The sequence below is a fragment of the Sinocyclocheilus rhinocerous genome, unplaced genomic scaffold (genome assembly GCF_001515625.1).
Source record: "Sinocyclocheilus rhinocerous isolate Xijiao unplaced genomic scaffold, SAMN03320098_v1.1 scaffold1717, whole genome shotgun sequence".
Classification (NCBI taxonomy): domain Eukaryota; kingdom Metazoa; phylum Chordata; class Actinopteri; order Cypriniformes; family Cyprinidae; genus Sinocyclocheilus; species Sinocyclocheilus rhinocerous.
The window spans coordinates 558482-585341 of NW_015660014.1; the positions used below are offsets into that span (position 1 = coordinate 558482).

At 37.5% G+C, this 26860-nt stretch overlaps 3 protein-coding genes across 4 annotated transcripts in view; 1 reads left to right on the top strand and 2 right to left on the bottom strand.

Moving 5' to 3' along the window:
* The window catches only part of LOC107724799 (RNA binding protein fox-1 homolog 1-like), a 12655-nt gene extending 1857 nt beyond the window's left edge, over positions 1-10798 (bottom strand). Inside the window, exons 1-9 of one of the 2 annotated variants that reach the window (XM_016533851.1) lie at positions 10371-10798; positions 6467-6703; positions 2791-2958; positions 2343-2396; positions 2164-2256; positions 2029-2086; positions 1847-1906; positions 1568-1709; positions 1341-1380 (exon numbers count right to left, since the gene is read on the bottom strand). In XM_016533851.1, coding sequence (XP_016389337.1) covers positions 1341-1380; positions 1568-1709; positions 1847-1906; positions 2029-2086; positions 2164-2256; positions 2343-2396; positions 2791-2958; positions 6467-6703; positions 10371-10457 — 939 coding nt within the window. In that variant the 5' untranslated portion in view covers positions 10458-10798. Of the gene's footprint in view, positions 1-1340; positions 1381-1567; positions 1710-1846; positions 1907-2028; positions 2087-2163; positions 2257-2342; positions 2397-2790; positions 2959-6466; positions 6704-7339; positions 7415-10370 lie in introns of those variants that run through there. The other variant, XM_016533852.1, reaches the window with a different exon arrangement.
* Positions 10799-11794: 996 nt separating this feature from the next.
* On the top strand, positions 11795-14104 carry rps9 (ribosomal protein S9). The gene is made up of 5 exons (XM_016533850.1): positions 11795-11827; positions 12588-12700; positions 12835-12957; positions 13137-13323; positions 13838-14104. Exons 2-5 carry the CDS (start codon positions 12604-12606, stop codon positions 14013-14015), a joined length of 585 nt encoding a protein of 194 aa, XP_016389336.1. The 5' UTR covers positions 11795-11827; positions 12588-12603; the 3' UTR covers positions 14016-14104.
* Positions 14105-14864: 760 nt separating this feature from the next.
* Positions 14865-24710, bottom strand: LOC107724779 (rap1 GTPase-activating protein 1-like). Its single transcript, XM_016533806.1, has 19 exons — positions 24646-24710; positions 24513-24545; positions 24324-24417; positions 24070-24105; positions 23891-23938; positions 23433-23630; positions 23228-23325; positions 23045-23123; positions 22901-22954; positions 22656-22739; positions 22379-22479; positions 22113-22242; positions 16103-16273; positions 15959-16030; positions 15665-15751; positions 15415-15570; positions 15202-15285; positions 15075-15085; positions 14865-14965 (listed from the first exon to the last, which is right to left on the bottom strand). The coding sequence occupies exons 1-19, from the start codon at positions 24708-24710 to the stop codon at positions 14899-14901; spliced, it is 1668 nt and encodes a 555-aa protein (XP_016389292.1). The 3' UTR covers positions 14865-14898.
* Between the last annotated feature and the right edge of the window lie 2150 nt (positions 24711-26860).

Genomic DNA, 26860 nt, shown 5'->3' on the forward strand with positions numbered 1-26860 from the left:
CACATCACACAATACAGGACAGAACAAGACACAACAGAACTAGACAGAAATGAAAGATAAAATACAACACATTTAAGAAAGAAGTCAAATTAATAATAAATGGGAAAGTAAAAAAAAAAAATTTTTATCTATACACCTATACAAATATAGATCTGTAATATCTTAGTCGGGGAAATTCCATCTGGTCTATTGGTGTATTTTCCATATAAACAAGGAAGGGTTGCCAAACTCTGTAAAATATTTTACTTTTATTTCTTAAGTATGTTAGCTTTTCTAAAGGTATACAAGTATTAACCACATATAATCACAGACTTATAGGAATAACATCAGAATAATATCAGAGATTATCTTATAGGTTGGTCGGCTCGAATAAACCAATTGTTCCAGCTGTGTTAAACTAAAATGAGTTGGGTTTAACTCTTAGGAAGTCACGCAGCTGTAAGTAGCCAAAAAAATCTTTATTGTTTAAACTATACCTAGATTTGAGCTGTCCAAAAGACAATAATATTCTATCCTCATAGCATTTCTCTAGATAAATATTTCCTTTATCAGCCCATATTTTTAAGTATTTATTCTGAAAACATTTTGGAAGCAATCTGTTGCCCCACATTGGTGTCTTAGGGGAAATAAACTCTTTCTGTCCAAATGTCTTTTGCAATGTCTTTTTGTTGGTTACCATTTAAATTCATTTCTCATCCCATTTATACAGCATGTCCAAGGGAACATACTCATTTAATTCAAATAATTCTATTTTGAGCCATGAAGGAACCTCTGGGCCAGATATCTGGAATGTGCTGCCCAATACAATTTGAAATTTGGTCATTTTAAACCTCCCTGATCATAGTCTAAAGCTAATTTGTCAAGACTAATTCTGGGGTTTTTGCCACACCATATGAAACGTCTGATCAAACCATTAAGAGGGGTGAAAAAAAACGGTGGGATATGAATTGGGAGAGATTGAAAGATATATAAAAACTTAGGTAAGATATTCATCTTGACAGGGTTAAGAGTTAAGCTTGATAAAAAAGAAAATATTGGCTGATTAAAAGGTCAGTAAAACACTTTGGAGATCAATTCAGCTTTTTTGTAGGGTCACTCATTGGACAATTAATTTTTGAGAGTTATTTGTAGCAGAAGTCTATTTTTGACAACAGTGCATGACAAGATCCTGGCAGTGTACGAAATGTCACATGCATTCTCTACAGAACTCACTCTGAAACTTGCAGCCCACACCTTTAACCACAACACTACTCGTAACTCGTCTTGTGATTTTATTTTGAGCAATCAAATTTCTATCGAAACGCTCTGAAACGTGCTGGTAATGTTCACTTGTAACTTACATAGACCTCAGCACTATACAATCCATCTTGATACACCACTCTGCGGGAGACATAAAGTAGGCAGTAAATTACACAATGGCATAAAATAAATAAAAAATACAATTTAATGTAAGCTTAATGTAAATTATACAATGACATCGGTGCAAAGAAAGGGTTACTTTGTCTTTTCAACCAATAATACCAGTATAGTGTAAATCCTAATTAAATGTGTAACAAGAGCTACTGACCCTGGATAGGCTGGTACTGCAGCTGGTGTGGCTGCGGCTGCAGCTGAGCGGATTGTATTGTAAACTGCCCGACCACGTCCACGGAGGGCAGAGCCTCTGTAGGCCAAGGTCGGTGTGGGAACAGGATAAGGAAAGCTGGCAACTATTAAACCAAAAAAGTGAAAATTAGATGGCTAAACAACTAATTGCATGTACTACAGTCAGTCTATGACAGGAAATGTCTAGTAGCTATTAATATTTTTTACTCAAAAATGGAATAAAAGTCAAGATTAAAAATACCTGTGTAAAGTTCAGGGGCGTACATGGCTCCCATTACTGGATTGATTTTCCACCCAGCAGCTACAGGAGTTGACATATAGGTGAGGAGTTGAATTTTACAAACCCTTTATTTTCATACTGAAAAAGGAGTAACAAGTTTAAAACATAAAATTTTGGGGCAGAATATTATGAAGGAAGCTCACCGTTCACTAATTGCGTCTGAGGCTTTTTTGTTACCACCCTCGCTGTGGCGTTGTTCACCTGAGTAACAGAGTCATTTAGTTGTTCAGTTGTTCAGTTGTCCATTCTCCCAACACAGAAACTTATCACCCTCATACCTCAATCTTCCTTCCCTCGACAATCGTTCCGTTGAGCTTCTCTCTCGCACGATCTGCTTCCACTGCACTCTCAAATGTCACAAATCCGAACCCCTAAAGAAAGGTTTGAAATCAAATTGAATTCCAGTTGAAACTCAAATAAAGAAGCAACTAACTCACAAGCCTGGGAATCTTCTGACCTTTGATCCTCTCTCATTAAAGATGATCTCCACGTCTAGAACCTTGCCAAATTGCTGAGAGATGAAAGACAGATATTGACTAAACAGTTGACAGGTGAGAGAATGGGTTTATATGAAGGGATAATTCACACAAAAATGAACATTCGGTCATCTTTTAGTCACCATTATGTTGTGTCAAACCTGTATGACTGACTTTATTCTGTGAAATGCAAAAGACAAATCTTTTTTTGACCATACAATGAAAGTCAGATGGTTCCAGTGTTGTTTTGGACCCCACTGACTTTAATTGTATAACAAAAAGTTTACAAAAAACATCCCAAAAAAATTCTTCTTTTGTGTTCTGCAAAAGAAAGCCTTACAGTTTTGGTAAAGCATGAGGCTGAGTAAAAATGGCACAAAAGCCAATTGAGTAATGCATCACATTTGGGACAAACACAGACTCTCTCACCCCAAACATCTGCCTCAGGTCTGGGTCCCGAAACCTAAAAGGGATATTGGAAACATGGAGCCTTTTGGGTTGAGCCTTCCCAGCTCCTTCCTCCTCAGTTCCACTTCCAGACGCCACAGAAACACTGAGAGACTGTGGGTCAGATGTCACAGGCACTAAAGAATCGTCCTATGAGGGAAACAGGAATGAAAGATAGGGAGGGAGAAAATGTGGAGAAGGAGGCAACAGACATAGAAAGAATGAGGAGGAAGTTAAAAAGAAGAATAGAAAAACAGAAGAAACATTAGTATGTATTTCATTACATCAAACCGTTATAACTACTGCTTATGTATTGTAAGATTTCTTGTCAAACTTATTGCAATCTAACATTTTACTGGGAGAAAAACTGTTTTTATAAAGTGACCACAACAAAACGCAAAGGAGCATTCCTCATCCAGTGATTCCTCTCAAGCAAAAGTGAGGAAATGTGACAAATTCCCATTTTAGTGAGCTGTCTAGGTACATGCCTGTTAGACATAGACATAAAAACCACAATTTCCTTAGAGCACAATCATATTTTAACTTCAGTGAAGTCACTAAATCAGCAGCTGAAAGTCATTAAAGATTACTAGCATACTAAACAATGTGTAGTTTTATGAGCGCTGCAACTGAAATATTGTCTATGTAATGCATGGTTACACAGCATTTCCTATTGCACTGATTGTACATGACTGTGAATAAAATGCCCCCATGCAGATCAATAAATAGGAGTATTTGTGCTTCAAACCCAACGCATCCACTATCCCACAATGCATCACGATGCCAGTTCGTATGTCTGCACAGCCTACCTCACCAAACGGCACAAAACTGTTACTATTAAAAAATGGATTAAGTAGTCAAAAAAAGGTGTATTAAAATTTTCAAAAAGAGAAATAAGTAGAAGAAAAAGAGTAGCCAAGCAGAGCGTGACAAGAGGAAGGGAAAATGGTGAAAAGGTCAAAAAGAAATTTAAGTAATAAAAAAAGGAATTGTGATAGCACAACGAATCGTGTGATGTGAATTTAAAAGCAGTGGAAAAAATGTTATGCAAATTATAAGAATGGTCATTAGAACAAGAAAGAAGGACAGACAAATGGCCAATTCTTATGTATTTCATAAGGATGGAAAAAGTTGAAGCAGTAAGGCAAAATCACCTCTGCTTTAACTCATCCATAAGGGTAAAAGGCAACAAAACAGTTCTAATCCGAGCAGAAAAATAGGGGTGCATTCGGTTCATCATGTTCCCTTCCTTTGATTCTACAGTTTTCATTTTTACCATTTTTATAATTTTTTTTAACCATCATCCCAGATGTCCCTCCTGATTCACACAATATACTTTTCAAATCGATTTTTCCATCTTTCATGCTGTACATTACTATGTTGTTATGCTTATTTAATTTTTATTTTAAAATTAAAAAATAATTTTCTTTAAAAAAAAAAGAACTATAGACCTATATTGTTGGTCATTTATAGATTATTGCCCATAAAAAAAAAATTTGTTTATCTGTATCAGTCAGAATTTAAATATCAGTGTATCCCTAGATTTAAATATGATAAATGAAACTTTAATTAATCTTCTCACTTTCGCTCCATTTCACCAGAAGTTGCATAATTCCTCAGTCATTCTATTTCTCTATTAAAATTCATTTCCACTGCATTGTACAATAAACAGAATCAGCATTTAGAGATAAAAGACAATAAAGAAGCAAAAAAGAGAAATGATGAGAGTAATCCTAATACGTCAAGAAGGTTAGGAAGGGTCTAGAACCGAGTGAACCCCAAAACAGAAAGTGAAAGACAGAAGCTCTAAACACAGGGGAATTCAAAGCAGCTTATGCATGTTGGCGTATAAATTTAAAGGTCAACTGTAAAATTGCAACAATGTATACAGCTATTTTTGGAACCAAGACTTTGTATTAATAAGGAAGAAAGTGGTAGGAAACACGCGTAGAGATTTACGCACAGACACATCCACACACGCAAACAATTCGGTTATGGTTAACTCTGAGCTGGCCGGGCTGATTGCTAGCTGTAATGACTACCACAGCAGGTGTCACACAGGAAATACGGCTGAAACACCATCATCATCATCATCATCATTACATTCATCCAGAGACACAGGCCAGGGAGGGTTTTTGGGAGAAGTGACAGATAGGAGGGGAAAGGTGTGATGGGAAGGTATGTGATGATATCACGTCACGATGCAGAGTGCTTTTCTGACTGGACCTGGGAAACATAGATGAGGGGGGAGGGGTCATCCCGTCCGACTCCCCCCCTTGACCCCTCCCTCCACGGCGGCGTCTCATTGTCCCAATATCTGGTGCTCTCTAGTGATATAAGCAATGTGGAAAGTGTGACAGAGAAAGAGAGCACTCATTGCATGAACCTTTTCAGTGAAAAAAAAAAAAAACTTTCATGGTGAAATATTATTCTCAACCCTTCCCACAGTTCCCTTGGCACAAGCATTTGTTGTAACTTAAAATGGCCTTCTGCAATTACTGTACCCGATGAGCCATTAGTAACACAAAAATAACAATCAAACACAAACACTTGGTGATACGCATTAAAGAACTTAAAGCTATGGCATGAATAATCTGTAATTACAGATTGTTCTTTAAAGACAATATTTACATCTGGATTCATGGCTGACATCTCATTACTGGTGTTTTAAAAAACAAAACAAAACAAAACACACACAAACAAACAAAAAAAGTAAATGCATGTCTTTGCATTCATAACACTGAATTTCTTATATCAGGGATGTTCAAACTTTTTGATGCCAAGGACCCCCAAAGCTTTATCATTCTCATTTGATCGGAAAGAAAAAATACATTTCGTAACATTTTTTCTCCCCTTGCTCTCAAATTTTTGCAGACAGCAACACCATCTTGTGGCACCCTGGAGCTCCCTAGACCCAGTTTGAAAACCCCTAGCTCATATATTAACTGGAAAACACTTGATTCTGAATCAAATTGAATGTGATTCAGTTTAAAAGTAAATGTAGAGTGCAATGAATTATTTCCCTGCAACATAATATTCAGACACATCACTGAATTTCTTTTTATATAAACATATAAGATTACTTCAAACTATTCCCTCTTTGAAACGAGAACTAGAAACTGGAAAAGGAAGTAAGGTCAGTTTTTCTTCCATAATAAGCCTAAATATCCTTCTATATGGCGCCCTGAGCGAGTTGAACTACCATACATGGACAAGGCAAAGGAAGGATGTGTAAAGGACATAAAGATATTTTTAGCTCAGACAGGGGATCCCAGAGGACCAAAGCATGGGATTATATATCAGCAGCCTATATATATTCCTGACATACCTTCTCTAATGAAAAAACATTTGAAATTAATAAACGCTGATTGAACTACACAATTCACAGCAGTGGGACATTGTTTCCCAAAATCTTATTTTTTCATAGTCATATTGGCCCTGCTAGGTTTTAGGGCAATTTGATTATTTCAAAAAAAAATGTTGTGCTTGATTTATATATTGAGTTATTTTAGTTTAGCTCATTATTTCATACGTTAAGTTGTAAAATATATGTAAAACTAATTATTTGTCTACATGTACTTTAGATGCTCCCCTCTGTTAACTAATGTTTAAAACACCCTTTATCATCTGAATTCAGTCATTTGTCAATCGTTCTTACCGTGTTATTAGTAGTTATAGACTCCGTCCCGTCATGCTGAGAGCCCTGATAAACTCTCAACTGATGATGATCTGAATATTCAGAGTTTGGATGAGCTGCGCTGAAATCGAGGGGTGGCAGCCGGGCAGCAGGTGTGGGTGGGCCTTGTCCAGGTGGAGGATATGAAGGAGGTGGGGCATAGACCTGAGGAAGTGAAGGGTCACCATTGCCTGGCCCCACCTCTTGGACAGCGGCACCCTTAAATGAGACAGAGATGCTGTTTACTAACAGAAACTTACTTCTGTGAACTGTTTATTACAAGAACAAAATATGATTTGATCAATGAGTCATGGTAACATATGTTTTTCAGTTACTTTAACCCATCAAAGTCATTTTACCAGTTTTACTTCACTTCTTTTTTTTCTTAAATTATACGAGATTCAGCGTGATTTTTCAAGTCTGTTTAATAGCCTGTTTGATTATACTTCATACTTATAATCAGCAACTGATCAGCAATAATTTCATAGTGCATATTTGACAAGTATTTTTTATTAGCAACTTATTTTTTTCACAAAATAAATTTCTGGAAACTTCTCTAATAGAATAGACACAAAAAGCATTTGCAACAAATTCATACCACCTTCAGTTTGGTAAAATACGCAAATCACATTTTTTTTTACCAAATAAAACTGACTTGAATTTACCAGCTATAAAGAAGCCAACATACTGTTACTGTTTTGTTTGCAGATCAAAAACACTAAACAAAACGCAGATAAACCAATTCTGACATCACATAAAGGTCCTGACAAAAACACAACATAGCCTATTAAAATTAGGAGTATACATCAGACATCTCACCCCTTCAGTGCATTCCGCAGGCGACCCAATACTCACCAACAATTGACGCATGCTTTAATGCAAAGCTTTCACCCGCCCACCCCACCATAAGTCCTCGCACCCACCAATCACAGAGCACCAAACCAGTCTCAAGGGGGAACTTTACACCAGCTGTGTTCATTTGTTCATGTCAGTCATCAACCCATTTTCCCCTCCTACTCTTAGACACTCAACAGACACACAACTGTTTGGATAAACGTTGATTCTTACATACAAATAACTCAACTGCTCTGTAAAACTCAGTGATCCTATTCATGTTCAGTGGAAAACAATCACATTGATTTATTTATTTAAACCAGACCAACCAGATTTCTGTGACTACTGAAGTGTGTACAGTGTGCATGAAATAGATCAGGTAAGATCACTCATTCAAGTAACTGTTCGCTCAGAGTTCTCCAAACAAAGAAAATTGGAGATATTAAATTCACTCAAATATAATCTATAATACATTTTATGCAGAAATGTTAAATTATATTGATATTGTCAAGCTTTGCTTAATAGACTTTTGTGACATAAACCTTTAATTTCAGTGGGGTTTTTTTAGGTTTCATTACCGAGTCTGTTAAAAATAAAATAAAATATAAAATAAAAAATAAAATACATAAAATTATGGGCAAAATAATAGATGTAAGGTAATGAAACCAAGCTCTTCACACACAGAGACGCACACACACTTTTTATGTGTTTACTCTTTATCAGCTGTTTCGCTGATAAGGATAAATTTAGACTTCCCTGATAAACTATGACACTGAGAGACACAGCTTTGATTGAATATCACCACCACACTTAGATTCCTTTAGCAGAAACAAAAGTATCATGTTACATCATGGTCTGTTTCTCATCATAGCTATTTTTCAGCATTGGGATGTTATATACAATAATTACAATGTTACTCAGTGTTTACAAGAACATGGCATCTTACCTTCATTCCTTTTTTTAAAAAAGCCCCAGGAGCTACTTGACTCCCCTGTAAAAGATTTACGATATGTAAACAGGTGTTGTCAGACCTGCGAACTGAAACACTACAGCGTTTTGAGTACTGCTGACTCAAAATGTCACCCAGTGTGCCGTTGCTGCTGGCTGTAGATCAAGTCAAAGATCAAAATTAAGACTTCAGACTTTAGAGACTTTATTCAACAAGTACAAAGAATACACACTTGGTGAGATATTTACATACACTTATAACTTACATAAACAACACCCTGCCATGTTCTTCTACAGAGGATATGGAGACTAATCATAAACATGCATGAGATAATTGTTCAAACACACTAGTTGCTATCTAACATGCAAAGGTTATCATTTGAGATTTGTAAACTGTTCTGTTTCCCGTCCTAATTCTTTGTTACTGTGAGAGTATTTAAATAAAGCCTCTATCTAGCAGATAAAATGTCTTTTCAAGCACACTGACTGATAGTAGATTTCCTCCCCCTCACACACACACACACACACACACACAAACACTGGCCCCTTCAGCTGTCAGGTTTGGGGTTAAAGATCAGAGGCAGGATGCCAGGTGCGTGATCTGACAGCTGCGGGATCATTCAAACACTCACACAGAACTGATGACAAGAACTGCTTATGTAGTCTATACTCATATATTACAAGGCTCTCTGAAATACTTGATTCTGATTGGTTCAGCTGTGGCATTCTGCGGCCAGATATTGTCGTATAATGACTACTAAACAATATAACTGGCTGTTTCCCCTGGCAACCAGTTTCTTTTATTTTCATCAACAGACGTTTTATCCAATTATGGCAGTTTTAATTTAGTAAATGTAGTAAAGTCATTTGTAAACTATTATAGTATGTATCTACATTTTTAATTAGCTTTTATTTTTTATGTTTTCATTTTTTCTTTTATCTTAATTTAAGTTTTAGTTATTTTGTTGTCATTTTTATTTTTAATATATTATATTAAAATAAATATTTATTTTATTTCAGTTTTAGTTTTATTGTTTTTAGTTTATTATTATTTTAGTTTAGTTTTATATTGTTTTAGTTGCCAAGGCAACATTTCTAATTTTCGTTTAAGTTCTTTAAGTTTTCATCCAATATTTAATATTTTATTTCAGCTTTATTTCAATTAATGAAAACCATTTTTAATAGTTAACACTACATTATTTCACACTGCAGTCTCTTTTTTAGTCATTTCGAATTTATAAATATTGGTTGTGCCAGTCATTATTGCAAAATAAACCACTAGGGTGACACGATAAACCTCAGATTAACATCAGGGTTTATTTTGGGGTTTATTTTAATAATAAATGTCTATTTATTTATTTATCATTCTATCAATAAACAGACAAGCACACACAAATATATGAGCCAAATTATAAAATTTTGCACCAACACAAACATAGCTATCAAAATAACCACATAATTCAGCCCAAACACAAAAGGTTAAATCAAAGTATGACAGATGAATAGCAACTAAAGGAGCAGAAGCAACTAAGAAAATTCCTCTGTTTCAAGTCTTACTCTTTAGATGACATAATCTGTCACTGTGTATCACTTCAGATAAAGTCAAGAGGCAACCTGAAACTCTACATATATTTCTATATCTGTAATCTGTGTGTGAGAGGGAATTTGCAGTGAGAGGAACAGACTAAAAATACGAGTGTGACAGAGAGAAAGAGCAGGCACACCGTTTATCAGCTGTCCTGGAATTTCTCTCTCTCAGACACACACAAACATACAATCACACAGCGGCACACAAACACACACTCAACCTGTTTTCAGTAGGCCACCTCGCAGGGACAAATATAACTAACAAAAGGACACAGCGTCCTTCACTGGCAGAGAGAAACACATTTAATGTCCTCATTGCAGACCCATTGGTGGATGACCGTTTAGCACATACACAAGCCTTTTGCTGGCTAGTGATTGGTTGATTTATGCAACATATTACCAGATATGTGACAGAAACTGCACAAGGAAAAAGCTGTTAAAAATTAAACAAACAAGCTACCAAACTACAAAGAGAATGTGAAAGAGGAAGATATAGAGAATAAAGGGACATGTTTACCTGTACAATGCTGGGGTAGCAGGAGGCTGTCTGGGGGTAGACAGGGAGTCCGTAAGGCTGAAGGATTACAGTAGGGGAGGACAGCATGGTGCATAGCCAGAAAAAAGGAACAGCTAAAAGGGATGGGAGACCAGGGAAAAAGAGAGGGGAAGAAGAGCTCTCTGAATCAAGAAAGAACCAGACTGAGAAAGTTTAGGATCCAAACAGAAGAGGAAAAAGATCCAGGGGCATGAAAAAGAAAAGGAGAAGAAGAGTGGGCTGCACTGCACTAATGGCTGGTGTCACAACTTCTAGGTGATAAAAACGAGAATTAAAAAAAAAGACCCTATCCAAGAGTTCAGAGTGTCGAGTCTGTTTCACAAAAGGCAGAGGAGATCAGTACTGAAAGATCTCTAGGGGACAACGCATGTGTGTGTTTGTGCTCGTGTCAGGGGATATATTTGATAGACAGAAACACATGTTCAGAGTTGTGTTACACTCCTTTAAATAGTCCCCCTTCCTCTTAGTTGTGCTAGTCATGCAGTAATACACAATTTAGTCCAAATTTAATGACATAGATGTTTGTCATTTGGTGTCTACTGAAACAGACAAAAGCAAACGCTACATTAAAAAGGCCAAAATGTAAAACCACAGACATCAGTCACTTTTTGTTTTGAAAATCTGATGCACTCGGTTAGGATGACTTAATGCCATGTCTAGAAAAAAAAAAAAAAACGTAAAATACCTATGAAAGTGTAATAAAAGAGCATGTTGCCTTGCACACATATAACCCTATCTCAAGGAAGCAACAAAGAAAGAAAGAAAGAAAGAAAGACAGAAAGAAAGAAAGAAAGAAAGATTCGGGCATTTACATTTTTACAGTATTGTGAGAAGAAAAAACTCATGAGAAATCTAACAAAAACATTTATTTTGCATAAAGCGAAACGTGAAAGGTGAGTGACTTTAGATTTGTTCTGTAGAAGCTCTTTCGTAGGCCTATATAGCGCCTAATTATAACAGAAATGCAACACAGATACTTAAAATCATTCATGACATTGTCACAACAGTTCAGCAACACAGCAGACAAGTTTCTCACTTGTAAATACGACCTCGTTTTGGTCATTCATGTGCACGGAACTCGTAAATATGATATTTCCGATTCCACTGAAGGCTGCAAGTACACATTCTTCAGTTGTAATTATCTTCTGTTTGCCCAGTTCATTATAGCAAATTTTTTTTTACATTTCCTTTGTGAATGTACTGTACATCAAAATTCTCCATGTATTTTTTTTTTTTGATAGAAATTCATATTTTAACCAGCAGGGGGAAGCAAAGAATTCATAAATCGTGATGTTAACGGAAGACACTTCTAGCCGTTCTCGCAAAGCTTTGTGGGTAATGTAGTTTAAAAGGCATATATAAATATCCGGGAAGACCAAACGCACGTTCTCTTTCCTTTGCGAGCCTGATACAGCTAGGTAATAGCGGCTCGGACTTCCGTATGTCTGGCAATTCTTCAGTTGTAATTATCTTCTGTTTGCCCAGTTCATTATAGCAAATTTTTTTTACATTTCCTTTGTGAATGTACTGTACATCAAAATTCTCCTTGTATTTTTTTTTTTTGATAGAAATTCATATTTTAACCAGCAGGGGGAAGCAAAGAATTCATAAATCGTGATGTTAACGGAAGACACTTCTAGCCGTTCTCGCAAAGCTTTGTGGGTAATGTAGTTTAAAAGGCATATATAAATATCCGGGAAGACCAAACGCACGTTCTCTTTCCTTTGCGAGCCTGATACAGCTAGGTAATAGCGGCTCGGACTTCCGTATGTCTGGCCTAATTTCTCACAGTTTGCAAGTTTAACATGTTCACTTCAACATTATGGAAGATGTTATATAGTAAGGGGCTGGTTTATACGTGCAGTATCTCGTTAGCAGGTTATATTATGTGGAGATATGAGCGGTAGAGCAACGTGTTTCCACAAGGCGCGTTCAGGCCTAACCATGAAGTGATACCTTGTGCTCTTTTTCATATTAAATTGAATCTCTACCTTGAACTGTTTATGTTTTAAAGGTTTATTTTACTTGGAATTTCAATTGTATGATTGGAATTTGGTCCCGTAATAAAATATGTTGTCATAAAGCGTATTGTAATTACCAACACGAGATACGAGTACTATGAGCTGGCTGAGTGTTAAAACTTAAATTAAAAAATAACTATAATTTATTTATTCACAGGCGTCAATAAGTCGCCATGCCGGTTGCCAGGAGTTGGGTTTGTAGTAAGACATACGTCACTCCCAGACGTCCCTTTGAGAAGTCACGACTCGACCAGGAGTTGAAACTCATTGGTAAGGAAAAAAAATTTATTGCAGAAAAATAATTGACTTTTTTTTTTTTTTTTAAAGGGGTCATATGATGCTGCTAAAAAGAACATTATTTTGTGTATTTGGTGTAATGAAATGTGATTTATTTTTCTCCACAGGCGAGTATGGCCTCAGGAATAAGAGAGAAGTCTGGCGGGTGAAGTTCACTCTGGCCAAAATCCGCAAGGCTGCCAGAGAGCTTCTCACTCTGGATGAGAAGGATCCTAAGCGTCTCTTTGAGGGTAAACTAGTTGATTTGTCTAAAACTTAATGGCCAGTGATTTAAAATCGTACAAGTCAGATTGTCAGTGTTACCAAGAATTCCTCGTCAATGAGGCCATATAACCGCTAATAGTAATTTGATGTCTGCTTTGCATCTATCACTACTTTTCCCCACTAACAGTTCAACTTTTACTTCTAGGTAACGCTTTGCTCAGGCGTCTGGTGCGCATTGGTGTGCTGGATGAGGGCAAGATGAAGCTCGATTACATTCTGGGCTTGAAAGTGGAGGACTTCTTGGAGAGGAGGCTGCAGACTCAGGTCTTCAAGCTTGGCCTGGCCAAAAGCATCCACCATGCTCGTGTGCTCATCCGTCAGAGGCACATCCGGTAAGATGCTGAATTATGCAAGATGTGTAGAACCTTTATAGTTCAGGACTTTTAATCATGTAAACTGCATTTTCCTGTACGTGTGGGTGTGTATAATGGTTACCATCCTGGTTGTCTGAACATGTGTATTGAGGTTTTCTTCCTCTTTCATTAGCTGACCATGTTTAAACTCCTCCCGGTGAGTGGGAATGAAATATTCTGCAAGGTCAATTCGGTGATTAAACCGTATACCTTTGCTTGTAAAAAAATAAGCCCATAAACTACAGCTTCCCATGACGTCTGGGGTGCTTTATTGCACAAAACGGTCTACCAGGTAATGTATGTGGGCACTTTGGCAGATTTTGTACTGAAACAAAACTACACTTCTCTTGGCCAGTGATTAAACTCAACACTGTCAGATTGTCAGTGGTGTCAAGAATTCCTCGTCAATGAGGCCTCGAGATCAGCAACATCAGTTCTGAAGCCTTGAGTAGCCTTTGCACATTTGCCGAATTATTTTTCTGATGTTCTGCAGGGTGCGTAAGCAGGTTGTGAACATCCCCTCCTTTGTGGTGAGGCTGGACAGCCAGAAGCACATCGACTTCTCTCTCCGCTCTCCGTATGGTGGTGGCCGCCCTGGCCGTGTAAAGAGAAAGAATGCCAAGAAGGCCCAGGGTGGTGGTGGAGGCGGTGATGATGAAGAGGAGGATTAAACTCATTCCTCTCAGGGGGGTGGAGGGACTCGGCAGTGCTTGCTTTTTCTCTGCGCAAGTTTTCAATAAAAATGGTTTCTTTCAAATTATCTTCTCGTCATTTGAGTCAAACTGTTACGTGTTTATATGAACCGTTAGAAGTAGGTTCATTCAATGTTTTAAACTAATTATCCATAAATGTTTAAATGCAATGTTGCATTAACTTTATTTCATGGACTATAGTGAGGTATCACTTAAGCAAATTGACTGCATTATCTTTGAGACCACAAATCTATAATGGACCCAAACTAGACTAAGGGTTTTGTTGCAAAACATTTGATAGGTGTTACTTTGTGACTTTGAGTTACATTGTGTGAAGTGTATTCCTGTGTAGGATATGGTAAATTAAAGTTCCAACTCCTAATAATTCCTGTGAATGTATGCGATTTCAGTTTGTAGTTTAAAACAACATAACAGGCAGGGACCTTGTAAGTGCATTAAAAATAGAAGAGTCTAAATTGAGCAATACAGAATTTTAATTTTTTTCCCATTGTGAATTAAAGTGAATTATATTTGAAATACACATATTTAATCACAGTTTACTTGATAAATTGCAAAAAAAAAAAAAGTTCAATTCCAGAAATGAAACCCACGTTCACTGGGATATGTCCGCTATAAGCAGCCATTGAATCATTCGACTATGCCACTTCAAAGAAGACATTCAAATGATAATATACAGTATCTGAAATCATATATATTCATATCTTTCTGACTGCACTTGCAGCTAGTAACAACTTGCACAACGTTTTAGTAAAATTATTTATTGTTCATTGCACTCTTCAATGGATCTTGAAGTCTGTGGAAGGCTTATTTGTGCTTATGACTCAGAAATGGTGATATTCATCTACAAGTCATCCTGGGGACTGGTTTGACCTCTTGTCTCAGTGTAGCCCACGTTGCTTGTCTGCTCGCTATGAGTGAGACAAAATATTACTATGAACTATAGACAACTACTGTGAGCCACTGTAAGTTGCATTGCACTTAAGATACCTGTACAATATTTTATGTATTTGTTCTCACCTCTCACCATCCTTTTCCAGTGTTTTAGCAGTGAAGAAAAAACAGATGGCCATCCTTTAGCATTACCGCAAAAATATATTGTTACATGTATTAAGAGAACATTGATGTGTTACTGGTATTTGCTGACCTTTGGTCGATGCCCTGCTACACTGCCTATCTTCTTTGGTACTCCCAAGGTATCGAATGAGTGGCTTCTCACCCTAATAGCTCTCTTAAGATGGAGAGAGTCACATAAAGTGACTGATTTGAAGCTCGTTTTAATGTCAAACAGTAATAAGCACAATCCAGTAACAATAGCAAGGCATATTGTCTATTCTCACTGAGGTTTGAGATTATCTACCTTAAAGTTCTCAATGAATCCTCCACCACCCTCTGGAACACTCCTCCCCCCTTCAGTGAGGGGGATGCTGGGCTGTGACTGCTCTCCCAACATGCATTGGGATCGGGAAGACAGTTCAGATCGCAGTGCTTCCAAAAGAGACAAACGTGTACGTAACTGAGATCATAAAAGGAGAGAAGAGAAGCACATGTTTTAAATTGAGGCTGTGACATAAATAAATGATTAGTTAACATGCTTTGTGTCTGGTTACCTCCAGTCGACTGAATTTCTCAGCCTTGTAACAAGAGATTTCAGCATTTATAAGTTTGGTCAGGAGGAACTCTTTTAAAACTGAGCCCTGGAAGTGGAAATTCAGAGCATAATTCAGAGTGTGATTCAGAGGGTGACTTGCACGTTTTATTTTATAAACCTTCACCTGTAAAGTGCTTACACATACTTGTAAAGGAAATTGAGTAGGTATTACTGATGTAAGACCTACTGGACTGATGTAAGAAAGTTGAGAGCTCCCTTGCTGAAACTTCTGAATTAAGTCGTTTGATCTCACCTCTGTAAAAATGGGAGGTGTAGGAAGGGGTGGGCCAAATGGGGGTACATCCTCCCTAGCGGTGACAGATACCTGTCAATCAAACAAGAGGCTTTGGAGCTGTGTGCTGATAAAGCGAAATGTAGCAAGTTTTTTTTTTTTTACCTGAAATGATCCTCCATCTCCTCCCTCTCCCTCATTCTTTCTCTTTATCCTTCTCACTGCAATGAAACAGTGCAAGAAGTGGGATCTGATCACATCCGAAATGAAGGGAGTATTACCTTCCTGATAAACCAGGGCAACGATGTCATTCCCAATGTGTCTCTTTCTCTGCAACTGAGGGGAAAAAAAGAGATGAGTAGAGTTGTAATTTAAGGAAAAAGAAGCTGGTATAAGTTTGTTGTTATGAAGGACATTTTTGCGCGCAAACAATGTCCTGTGCTCTTGCAGTGCAGAAATGTTCCCTCGCAAGGGCGGTGTTTAAGTGTGCTACTTATGAAACTGTTTAATCGCCATACACTTGCTTTATTTCTGAATGAATTAATGAGTCTGAACATATCACTTAAAGGGTTAGTTCACCCAAAAATGAAAATTAGCCTGTGTTTTACTTACCCTCAAAGCATCCTAGGTGTATGTGACTTTCTTCTTTCAGATGAATCCAATCGGAGTTATATTAAAAATTGTCCTGGACCCTCCAAGCCTTTCAATGGGGGTAAGCAGGTGTTGGTTGTCAACAGTTCATAAGACGTGAAATAAAGTGCGTGCATCCATAATAAAACGTCCCTCACACGGCTCCGGGGGGTGAATAAAGGCCTCCTGTAGCGAATCCATGCATTTTTGTAAGATAAATATCCATATTTCAAACGTAATAAACACTTTTCTCTTACTTCCGCTAACTGTCATACGCGGAAGCCGTTCCGGCGGATGACGTAGGACGTCAGCGTTGCGTGATTAGTGACGAACGCAGAGACAAAACAAAACGCCGTTCACAAATTAGAAGCACAAAACGAGGATTTGTAAAGAAAAATGTCGGATGATTTCGATATAAGCCAAGAGGAGACTAGTTTTCCTTTGCTAAAGTAAGGAAACTTTGTTTCCTTTGCTAAAGTAAGGAAACTTTGTTTACTTTGCTCCTGCATTTCTCAGAGGCGCACGCACGACGCCTACATCTTACGTCATCCGCCTGAATGTCTTCCGCATACCACAGTCAGTGGAAGTGAGAGAAAAGTGTTTATTACGTTTGAAATATGGATATTTATCTTACAAAAATGCATGGATTCGCTACAGGAGGCCTTTATTCACCCCCCGGAGCCGTGTGAGGGACGTTTTATTATGGATGCACGCATTTATTTAACGTCTTTTGAACTGTTGACAACAACACCCGCTTACCCACAGTGAAAGGCTTGGAGGGACCAGGAGAATTTTTAATATAACTACGATTGGATTCGTCTGAAAGAAGAAAGTCACATACACCTAGGATGCTTTGAGGGTGAGTAAAACACAGGCTAATTTAAATTTTTGGGTGAACTAACCCTTTAAGTTAGATAATTAATTCACTCAAAAAGACAGTCACCTACTGGTGTATCAATATAACCTGCAGAAAGAGTCACTGAAATCAGAGTGATAAGGTTGCCTGATATTAAAGAGACGTAATCCCCGACACAGAGCTTCACACTTGCGCAATACGGAATTATCTGATAAGTGTTACTTATTTTTGCCAACCTGGCAACCATTGTGCACGCGCTCTCCACTGTGGATAAAAGCGTTGGCTTTCTGAAAACACCGGTAAGCTTGCAGTTTAGCGATCTCCACTTCGATATTCTATTCTCAGAAAAGTGTAATTCATCAAGTGTTTATTTAAGAGAGAAAGAGAGACGGTGTATTAAAGAATTGCCGAGTTTCTCTATTAACAGTGAAGCGGTGCCTTTAATTGCTACAGAAACGATGTTACCAACTCTTTGCTGAGAAAGATAATGTAGCTCTTCAGCGGTGAAGCTCTTTTATTGATGAAATTGCGGGGCAGCACTGAGTAAGAGACTGAATGTGTGCGCGTGAGCTACAGTGAAGACAGCGCATTAGTTAAAGGCACAATATGTCAGATTTTTTTATTAAAATATCCAAAAACCACTAGAACAGTGTTATATAAGAGTGTTAATTTGTGCAATGATAACCTATCAGCAATGTAAGGTGATTTTATTAGTATAATAGAATGAGTACATTACAATATTAACGAGTATATTATTATTTATGGGCTTATAAAAGCAAGATGCAAACAATCAGAATATTGTACCTGGTGGTGAAGTGCCCAATGTTAACATGAAACCTACACTGTAAAAAAAAATCCGTAAAATTTACGGTAAAAAAACGGCAGCTGTGGTTGCCGGAATTTTACCGTAAAAAATACGGTAGCAACGTTTTAGGTTTTACGGTTTTAACTTAAATTTACAGTTAAATACCGTAATTTCATGCCATTACCTATATTGTTATACTGTGGTACAGTTATAGAGGTCGTTCATAATGCAGAGGTCGTCTGCTCTGCCTATAGTTAGCAATGGCCCTATAGTATGCAGTGTTTAATAAACAGCTGTTTTACTAAATTCTGCTGAGGTGAAAATTAGTGCATTCTCGTATCGTGATATGTATCGTATCGTGGCCTCTGTATCGGGATACGTAGTATCGTGACTTTGTTGGCAATACACAGCCCTAGTAATCATAGTTTACCACATTAATCCTCAAATATTAGCAGATTTTATCTTTTAAAAACAACATTGATATAACTACATACTACATATGCATGTCCATTTTTATAAATATTGTAAATAAATGCATTTATTGTCTACTAATTACCAAAAATCGCAGTTCTGTCTAACTCAATGTATTCCAGTTACCTTCTGTGAATCTTCTTCTTCTTCTTTGGATGTCTTACCAGAGATTTTCTTACACGTGCTGCGATATCGATACTGAAACAGCTGTATTGATACCCATATCGTCAAATACCTGTGACGATACATCGTCGTATCGAACACAGCCCTATTGGTTACCTGCCTTGTTAACATAGTTTAAGCTAAAGTTACCTTGGTTAAAGACTGTTTGCTGTTGTTTTGAAATATATTTTTTATGTTCTTAAACTTAAACGTCTTAATGTTCATTGTAGTGTCACTAAAATGACACAATGTTTAGTGTGTTGTCTTATAAAATTCATTCCAAATAAGCGAATTTTAAGATTAAGTGAAAATTAATCTTGTTTAATGTTTTCGATTCTTGTGCACCCCTCAATTATTAATATATAAATGTATTCATAGTATATTCAAATTTAAAACAACTTAAAACATTGTTTTTACACATTTAATCATATATTTTATGTATGTTGACTTCTGTTATGCACTTATTTACAGCAATGGATTCATTCAGTTGTTGTATAATCAACTGAAAAGCATGTTGTTATTGTAGTCTCCACCATGATTTGCTGTGCTGCATGGGAATGCTCCAGTCACTCACAGAAAGAAGTATGAATGTATGGTTTCCCTACTGATGCAGCAAGGAGGAAAAAAATTATGCATCAAGTTATTTGTATAGCACTTTTTATTATACACATTGTTTCAAAGCAGCTTTACAGAAAATTGGGCAGTTTTGTATGTTTATTCAGAGTTGGCATCATCTGAAATCAGGTCATCTGTTCACAGGTGTTGGGTCATCAGAAGTCTTCGTAAGTGGCTGGATATAGTCAGCAGGAGCTATTTAAATATAGCTATAGGTTACAAATACAAAATGTGATGTAATCATACTTGGGAATTTGCACTTTTTCACAAAGATACAAAGAACAGGGAAAGACTTACAAAACCTAGTGAGATGAGACTCATTGTGAGGGTGATGTCTCATTAAAGGGTGTCTTCAGGTGGTTCTTGTACTGAAAGCAAGATAGAGGAGAAAACACAGGAGAAATGATTAAGTGATTATCTATCACATATCAGTCCTGTGGCATCACTGCTCCTCCAACCACAAAGTGCTTCTACAGTAGCTAAGATGTTTAAGTATAAAATACAGTAATAATGTACAGGTTTACTGTGATTACTTCTATAATACAGTAGTGGTATATGGCACATTTTTGTTAATTTAGCCTAGTATGATCCTGAAATGAAAACTGCTCCCCTATTTTCAGCTTTTTTCATTCACACTTAGGTCCATCAGCATCCTTTGCAATCAATCCAATTCTAACATTTAACTCCCCACCCTGCAAAAATCATGTTTAAAAGCCTTAATTACACAACGATGGATGAAACTGCATGAAGAGAATGAATAATGTCCCCTAAATCTACTAATTTATCTATCTATCTAATCTACTAGTCTACTAATCAACTAGCATGTTTTAATGCACAAGATAATTTGATTAGCTGTGCTGATAATATACAATTGTATTCTATAAATGTCTTACCTTTTAAAAGTTCATCACAGCAATCTCTTCTGCTGCACCTCTACGCCGCAGATAGTATTTGGTGCTAACTTCCGTGAACTATTGAGAGGCTCCATGAACTGGTCCATTGGAGTGAATGGAGATGACACGACTCTTCTCTCTCTCAATGGCTCTAGACTATTTCATGTTTCATAACTGTTCCTTATATTCTATAGCAAAGATGTATTGGTGTTGCCATGTTGTTTGTACCTGATTATTTATGTAATAATAGTAATAAAAAATATATTCCTAAGGTCATGACTTAACAAGCAGTGTTGACAGTGATCAATCACAGGAGCGGACACATCTGACACTTGATCCCCGCCTCCAAAGTCTTAAAAGTATGGCAAGCCAAAGTATTCATGTACGCCTGGTCAGGCCAGGCGTCTGATTGCACACTGACCCGTCAAAAGCGTGTGATTTGCCATAAAAACACGTGTTCTTAACGTGCGCTTTGGGGTCATGGAAAACATGCATCGGAAACATGCATTTTTTTGTATGAAAACGCATGTCCCCGATGTGTGATTTGCTATAAAACGCGCGGTTTTGAGTCACCGAAAACACACGGTTCTGACCGTGTAAACAGGTAAATCAAACATCAAAGGCAAACGTCTTGAAGTGTCCAAACAGGCAAAAAGAATGTGATATTTCCTTAGTGCTCTCAAAATTGCATGTCCAAAGCGTGTGCTCACTTTTTAGGGCTTGAGTTTGTCATGTTTTTGTTCTCTATATGGGGTTTTCACGAGTTCACACTACATATAATAAATAGAGTAAAGGTTATGCGTATTTGGTGTGCTGTCCGAGGGGAGGGCTCCGAGCTCGGAATTTGGCCTGAACCCAGAGTACCCCCCTGGTTGAGAGAGGAAGTTAGAAGTGAGGAGATGAGGTGGTGGAGGGATGGTAGAAAGCTGTCAAGGAACAAAGGTAAGTCTGCTGTGTATATATACTGTACCTCTTATCTTGCTAATTGGGTTGATTACTGAATAAGCTCCTCTCACGTTAATTAGGTTAATTATCTGATCGTGCTCCTCCTGAACTTAGTTAATAAAACATAATTTACGGTGAGGCATTGCTGCCACATTCATATATTTTTTTCCACTCAGTTATGTTGTAAAAATATATGTTGTAATGTAATGTTATTTAAACAACATTTTCTCGTAATAATGACATATGTCATAAAAACGTGTTTTGCTTTATAGAAGATAATATATCGTTACATTATGTGTAAACTTTTTAAATGTGTAAACTTTTCAATTTGATGAGCGAGCAGGGGTTGAGCAGTTGAGAGGGCGCAGAGGGGGTCAAGTGAGCACTCCTCAGTGCCGTTCTCGCAAGAGCACATTTTAGCTCACAGACAATGTTCTGTGCACTCGCAGGGCAGAAATGCTCCATCACAAGGGCGGTTTTTAAGTGAGCTACTTTTGAAACCGTTTAATCGCCATACTCAACAGATTCGTTCAACCACAATGATTTAATCAGCAACAAATAATCACCAGTTTGTTGCTGGAGCGCGTATTGGACTTCATTTGGAAATATTGCCACTGGCGATGCAAAAATACACAAAGTAGGCCTAACTATCAATATAGTTTCTAAAATAAAAGTTACTTATTGGTGCTGGTCAGAATATATCAGCATACATAATAATATGCATTATGGTACAGTAATTTGGTAAAAGATGTTAAATGACTATTTACATTCAAAAAAGAAATATTCATCAAATTTCACCTGTTGTGTATCTGCTTCTGTGAACGGTAGTTTAGTGGCAACATGGAACATAATCTCAAGTCCATGGAAGGAGGTGAAAACTGCTTCATTTCCTGTCTGGCCATGAGACACATCCAGACCTCCCCTGAAACTAAGAGATGAAAAATTAGGATGTCCTTTTGACAGGTGACAATACATTTCCAAGTTGTTTTTTGTTATTGATGTTGATATTGATATTGATACTGATACCAGTCAATATGAATAGGAGTGAGTCCTAACCCACTTACCCAGTAAATCCTTGCAGTTTGACCGTTTGCCCGAGTATTGATAAAAACTCCAAAAACTCCTCACTTTCCTCATTGTTACTGAGAATATCTTCCTCTGTTAACTACATCACATACATTGGAACAAAATACAAAATAATGTAAGAGTAATACAAAATTACAAATATCCATTTAGGTTATTTATTACAGCCTAAAGTCAAAGTCAGACTAACACAAAGTTTGATAAAAACAGGTGAATATATTAAAGGAAGAGAAGAATAGTATCTTAGTATCTGCATACCTGTCCTTCTCTCTGGTATAAGACACCAAATTTAAAGTTTGGAGACACTCTGTGTTCATCAAATGCCATTATGATCTCTGGGGCCTTTTGATGCAGAAAAAGAAAAGATAAATGATGTTTGTATTAACTGTGTCAGAAAAGATTTTACTTTATGGAATTGGTCAGTTTATAAAATCAGAATGGAGTCTTGTATTAGCTCTTCCAACAGATCATAGTAAACAAATTGGACAAGTGAAGATGTATACCTTTAAGTAAGTAACAGCCTCAAAACCTGTGACGCTGACACTTGAGCACAGCATCTTAAATTAAACAAATCAAAACAAATGAAACTTCTATTCACTTTCATTTAAATTGAATCAAATAAAACCGGCTGTGTGGTTGTGAAATACCTTTGCCAGCTCCACTGCCGTGGGGAATTGATGAAAGAGAGAAACAGAGAATGTGCCATGAATTGAGCACTCCTTCATCCTGATTAAATGAAAAAGAAAACTGATCATAATGATCTTGTACAGTCAGTGACTACGACACATCATTATAATGAACAACATTTAAGATGGTCACAAAATACATACCTCAAAATGACTCTCAGGCGATTTTCCTCTTCCTCAAGACAAACAGACAAAACTAGGGGCCCAAGAGAGGGGTCACAGGCAGTGAACGAATGATGATACTGCAGCAAACATGAAAGAAAATCATGAGTGTGTGAGTTATTCCACAGAGTTATAAGGGTTTGAAGTTTTTCAAATGAAAAAGAAAAAAGAAAAAATGATCACTGACTCTGTGGCGGAAGAATTCTTGATAGACTTTAGCTTCGCTGTCTCTCTCCATGATGTCGTAGCTCTCCAGACCAAACCCCCCCTGTGAGAGAGTAGGGCTGGTCTCCACATGTCTATCCAGGGGAGGGTCGATCCAATAACCTCCAGATTTAGGGGGCAGGATGAGAGGTAAGCCATCTCCAATCTTTAACAGCCGTGTCTGAGTGATCAATAGTAATTGTGTAAGTGGGAACTTGAAACTATATACAGTATGTATTGTAATAAAGTGGTTAAAAGAGTAAAATATATACATCAAAATGAAAACCATGACCTTCGTATACTAAAAAAAAAAGGTAATATAAAAAATAAAAGTGCTTAAAGTTGAAATAACACCACTTATGATTTGCTAAAATAGTTTCCTGTAAATAAATAGTTTCAGTTAACCACTAATAATTTATATTTTTCAGCTAAAATCCCTACCCTCAGTGGTGGTGGGAACTCACAACGCTGTTCATCCAATCTGCTACCCTGCAGACAAACACAACCACAGAAAAATCATCATCATCTCTGCAACAGAATAAGACATTAGTACTGTTTTTACACTGTGTTATTTACACTGGCAAAGAATGTGGAGAGAGAAAGAAAGATGACAACGTTACCTGTAGCTTTTCAATGATTGCAAACAACTCTGTGACCTGCAGAGAAATGACGAGTGAATGACATGAAACAGTGAAAGTTTCACATAATGCACCCTACAAGGTATAATCACAATATTGATGAAGAATGTGAATTGTCCAGTTTCTCTTCAATGTTTCCATGATTCAGATATGAAAATCTGGAGAGCACATCATTTGCTGTATCCATAGTGGGATTTTCAACATCTTTAGAACATCTAAACCAGGAGATTTCTTACCTTCTGACTGGACGGTGCAGAAGTGAGTGGCTTAGCATCACTGGATGGGGAATCCAAAATGTCCAATATGCTGTGACACACAGATTCTGCACAGCTGTAAAATACAGAGACAAGCGTTCAGGAAAAGTCTGCATGCGATAACTGAGTTCAAACACCTGAGCACAGCGACAAACCCAAACTGTTGCTGACCTGCTCTCATTTCCAGTGATGAACTTGTCAATCCTACGTACAGCATAAAGATGCCACATGACAAGAAATCCTTAATTCAGACAGCATTGTGTTCAAATTACACAGCTTAATGTTACTTGTCATATCCACTCACCCTCCGTAAGCTCCGAATGTGAAACTTCTTTTCCTGGAGAACAACTTCTCGTTTCTCCCCTCCATGATAAGTGTTTATTACAGACAGCCACAGAAATATGCTAACCGGGCATGCAGGCCATCACTCCTGATGGTGAATTAACTGCTTCTCTCTGTCTCTCTGTGTGTGTGTATCGCTCTCTCTCTTTTCTCCCTGCCCCCTGCCACTTTCTCATTTAATCTCTCCCTACATCCTTCCTTGTCTCCTGCTGCCTGTTGACTGACAGAAGTAACTCTTGCATGCCCATCTGCTGCCACTGAAATCAGAGGTCGGTGAACTACTGCACATATACAGACCACCTAATAGCCTTTGCATAGATACAATGGTGAATATTCACTCGCTGAAATCGTTTAAAAGCATTTGTGTAGCGTTTATGCAGCCACTCTAAAAAAACTGATACTTGAATGGGCAATGGACTATTGCTATAGACCTGTTACCCTTTCAGTAAGCAAGATTCATCAATTATTGACCAAACTCTCTTAGAGAGAGGAGGCAAGGCAGCAGGGGTGAGAGGGAGGGAGCATGAAAAAGAGGAAGAGAGAGAGGGAGATGGTCCTCACTGCAGAACACAAGATCCAGGGGGCGAGGTTGGATCCAGATCCAACTGCTCCCACCTTACATATACCTAAACCTTGGAGAGAGGGGTCAAGAGAATTTACCGACAAGAGAATAGAGAAATGAGAGGGCTGACACTCAATTTATATATGTTTCCTTTCTGACAGGAATCTTTATTAGCTTATTAGTTGTTGAATTGAAAAGACATTACATTTTTGTCTTTCACTGGTCTTAAAACAATTTATTTACATGTTGCTTAAAATGCACAGTGGATATCTCATAGAAAGAGATATCTGAATATGATGATACATTTAATATGATAAAGACATATTAAAGTGATACCATGCATTTTATTTATTAAAATTACAATGCAGTTTATTAGTATAACGCAGTATGGTTCCCCAACCGGTAATTCGTGAAGTCCTCAATTTTTGCCCTTAAACCTAAATTCATCTCAAATTCAATTTATCCTCTCACCTATCTAAACATGACGTGAGCATTGCGTTATGTTAAAAGCAAATAAAAATGCATGCAGGCAAAGGATTTCCCCATACAGATTTCATATTGTGTTCAACTTGGTCATGGTGTCACATGAATTCGCTGTGTTGACCAACAAAAAGCTTACTGGTTTGAAAGTGACTTCTCTGTGAGCTTTAGACATCACTACACTATTGACAACCTTATTTATTTATTTATTTTTGCAAAAGTGATTCCACTCATTCCATTTACAATGTACCATGTGTGATTCTGCTACTTCCGACAACAGGACAAATGGATTTGAAATGTTCACTTTGACGCATCCACTGTAGACAGTTGCTGTGTCTGGAATTCCCCCCTGTTCTCTTATTCACTGATCCCCGAGTCAGTCCACTAATATAGTCCACGTGAAGGAGTGAATGAAAACAAGTGAATTCGGGCTGCCATTTTTGCATATGTTGTGCTTGCTGTTTAATGATCTTTGAACTAGCAAGTTCCAGTTGTTAAAGGGGTCATGTGATGCGATTTCAAGTTTTCCTTTCTCTTTGGAGTGTTACAAGCTGTTTGTGAATAGATAAGATCCCTAAAGTTGCAAAGAGATATTCTTTATAAAAGTTAAGACTCGTCCACTCCCTCCTAAAACGCCTCGTTTAAACACGCCCCCACATGTCTACGTCACTGTGTGGGAAGATTTGCATAACACGTGACCGCCCAAATGTATATGCATAGAAAGAAGGCGTAACTTTGATTCTCGCTGTAGTATTGTTGCTGCCGCCGCCATGTCGTGGAGACGCTGTGTGTTTCGTTATGAAAGCGAAACTACTTTGTTTGGCCTTCCAAAAGAGGACACAACTAGAAATCAGTGGTTAAATTGTATTTACAACACTGTTCCAGAACAGTTCAACCCAAATATTCAGATGTGAGCAACGCAGGAGGAGGAGGACTGTTTCCTGGGAGAGTAGCCAATAATGCTGGTGTTCTGACAAATAATGCTGACTCACAGCCTGTAAGTAAGTTTTCATATTTAAAGAATTTGCCACTGACGATTCAAACGCGAAATTTGAGCAGTGTAGAGTAGCGCTTGTTGTTTGTCGTTTCTCCGATCACAAATGCAGACATGGTTTTATGTTTACGCGGCGCGATA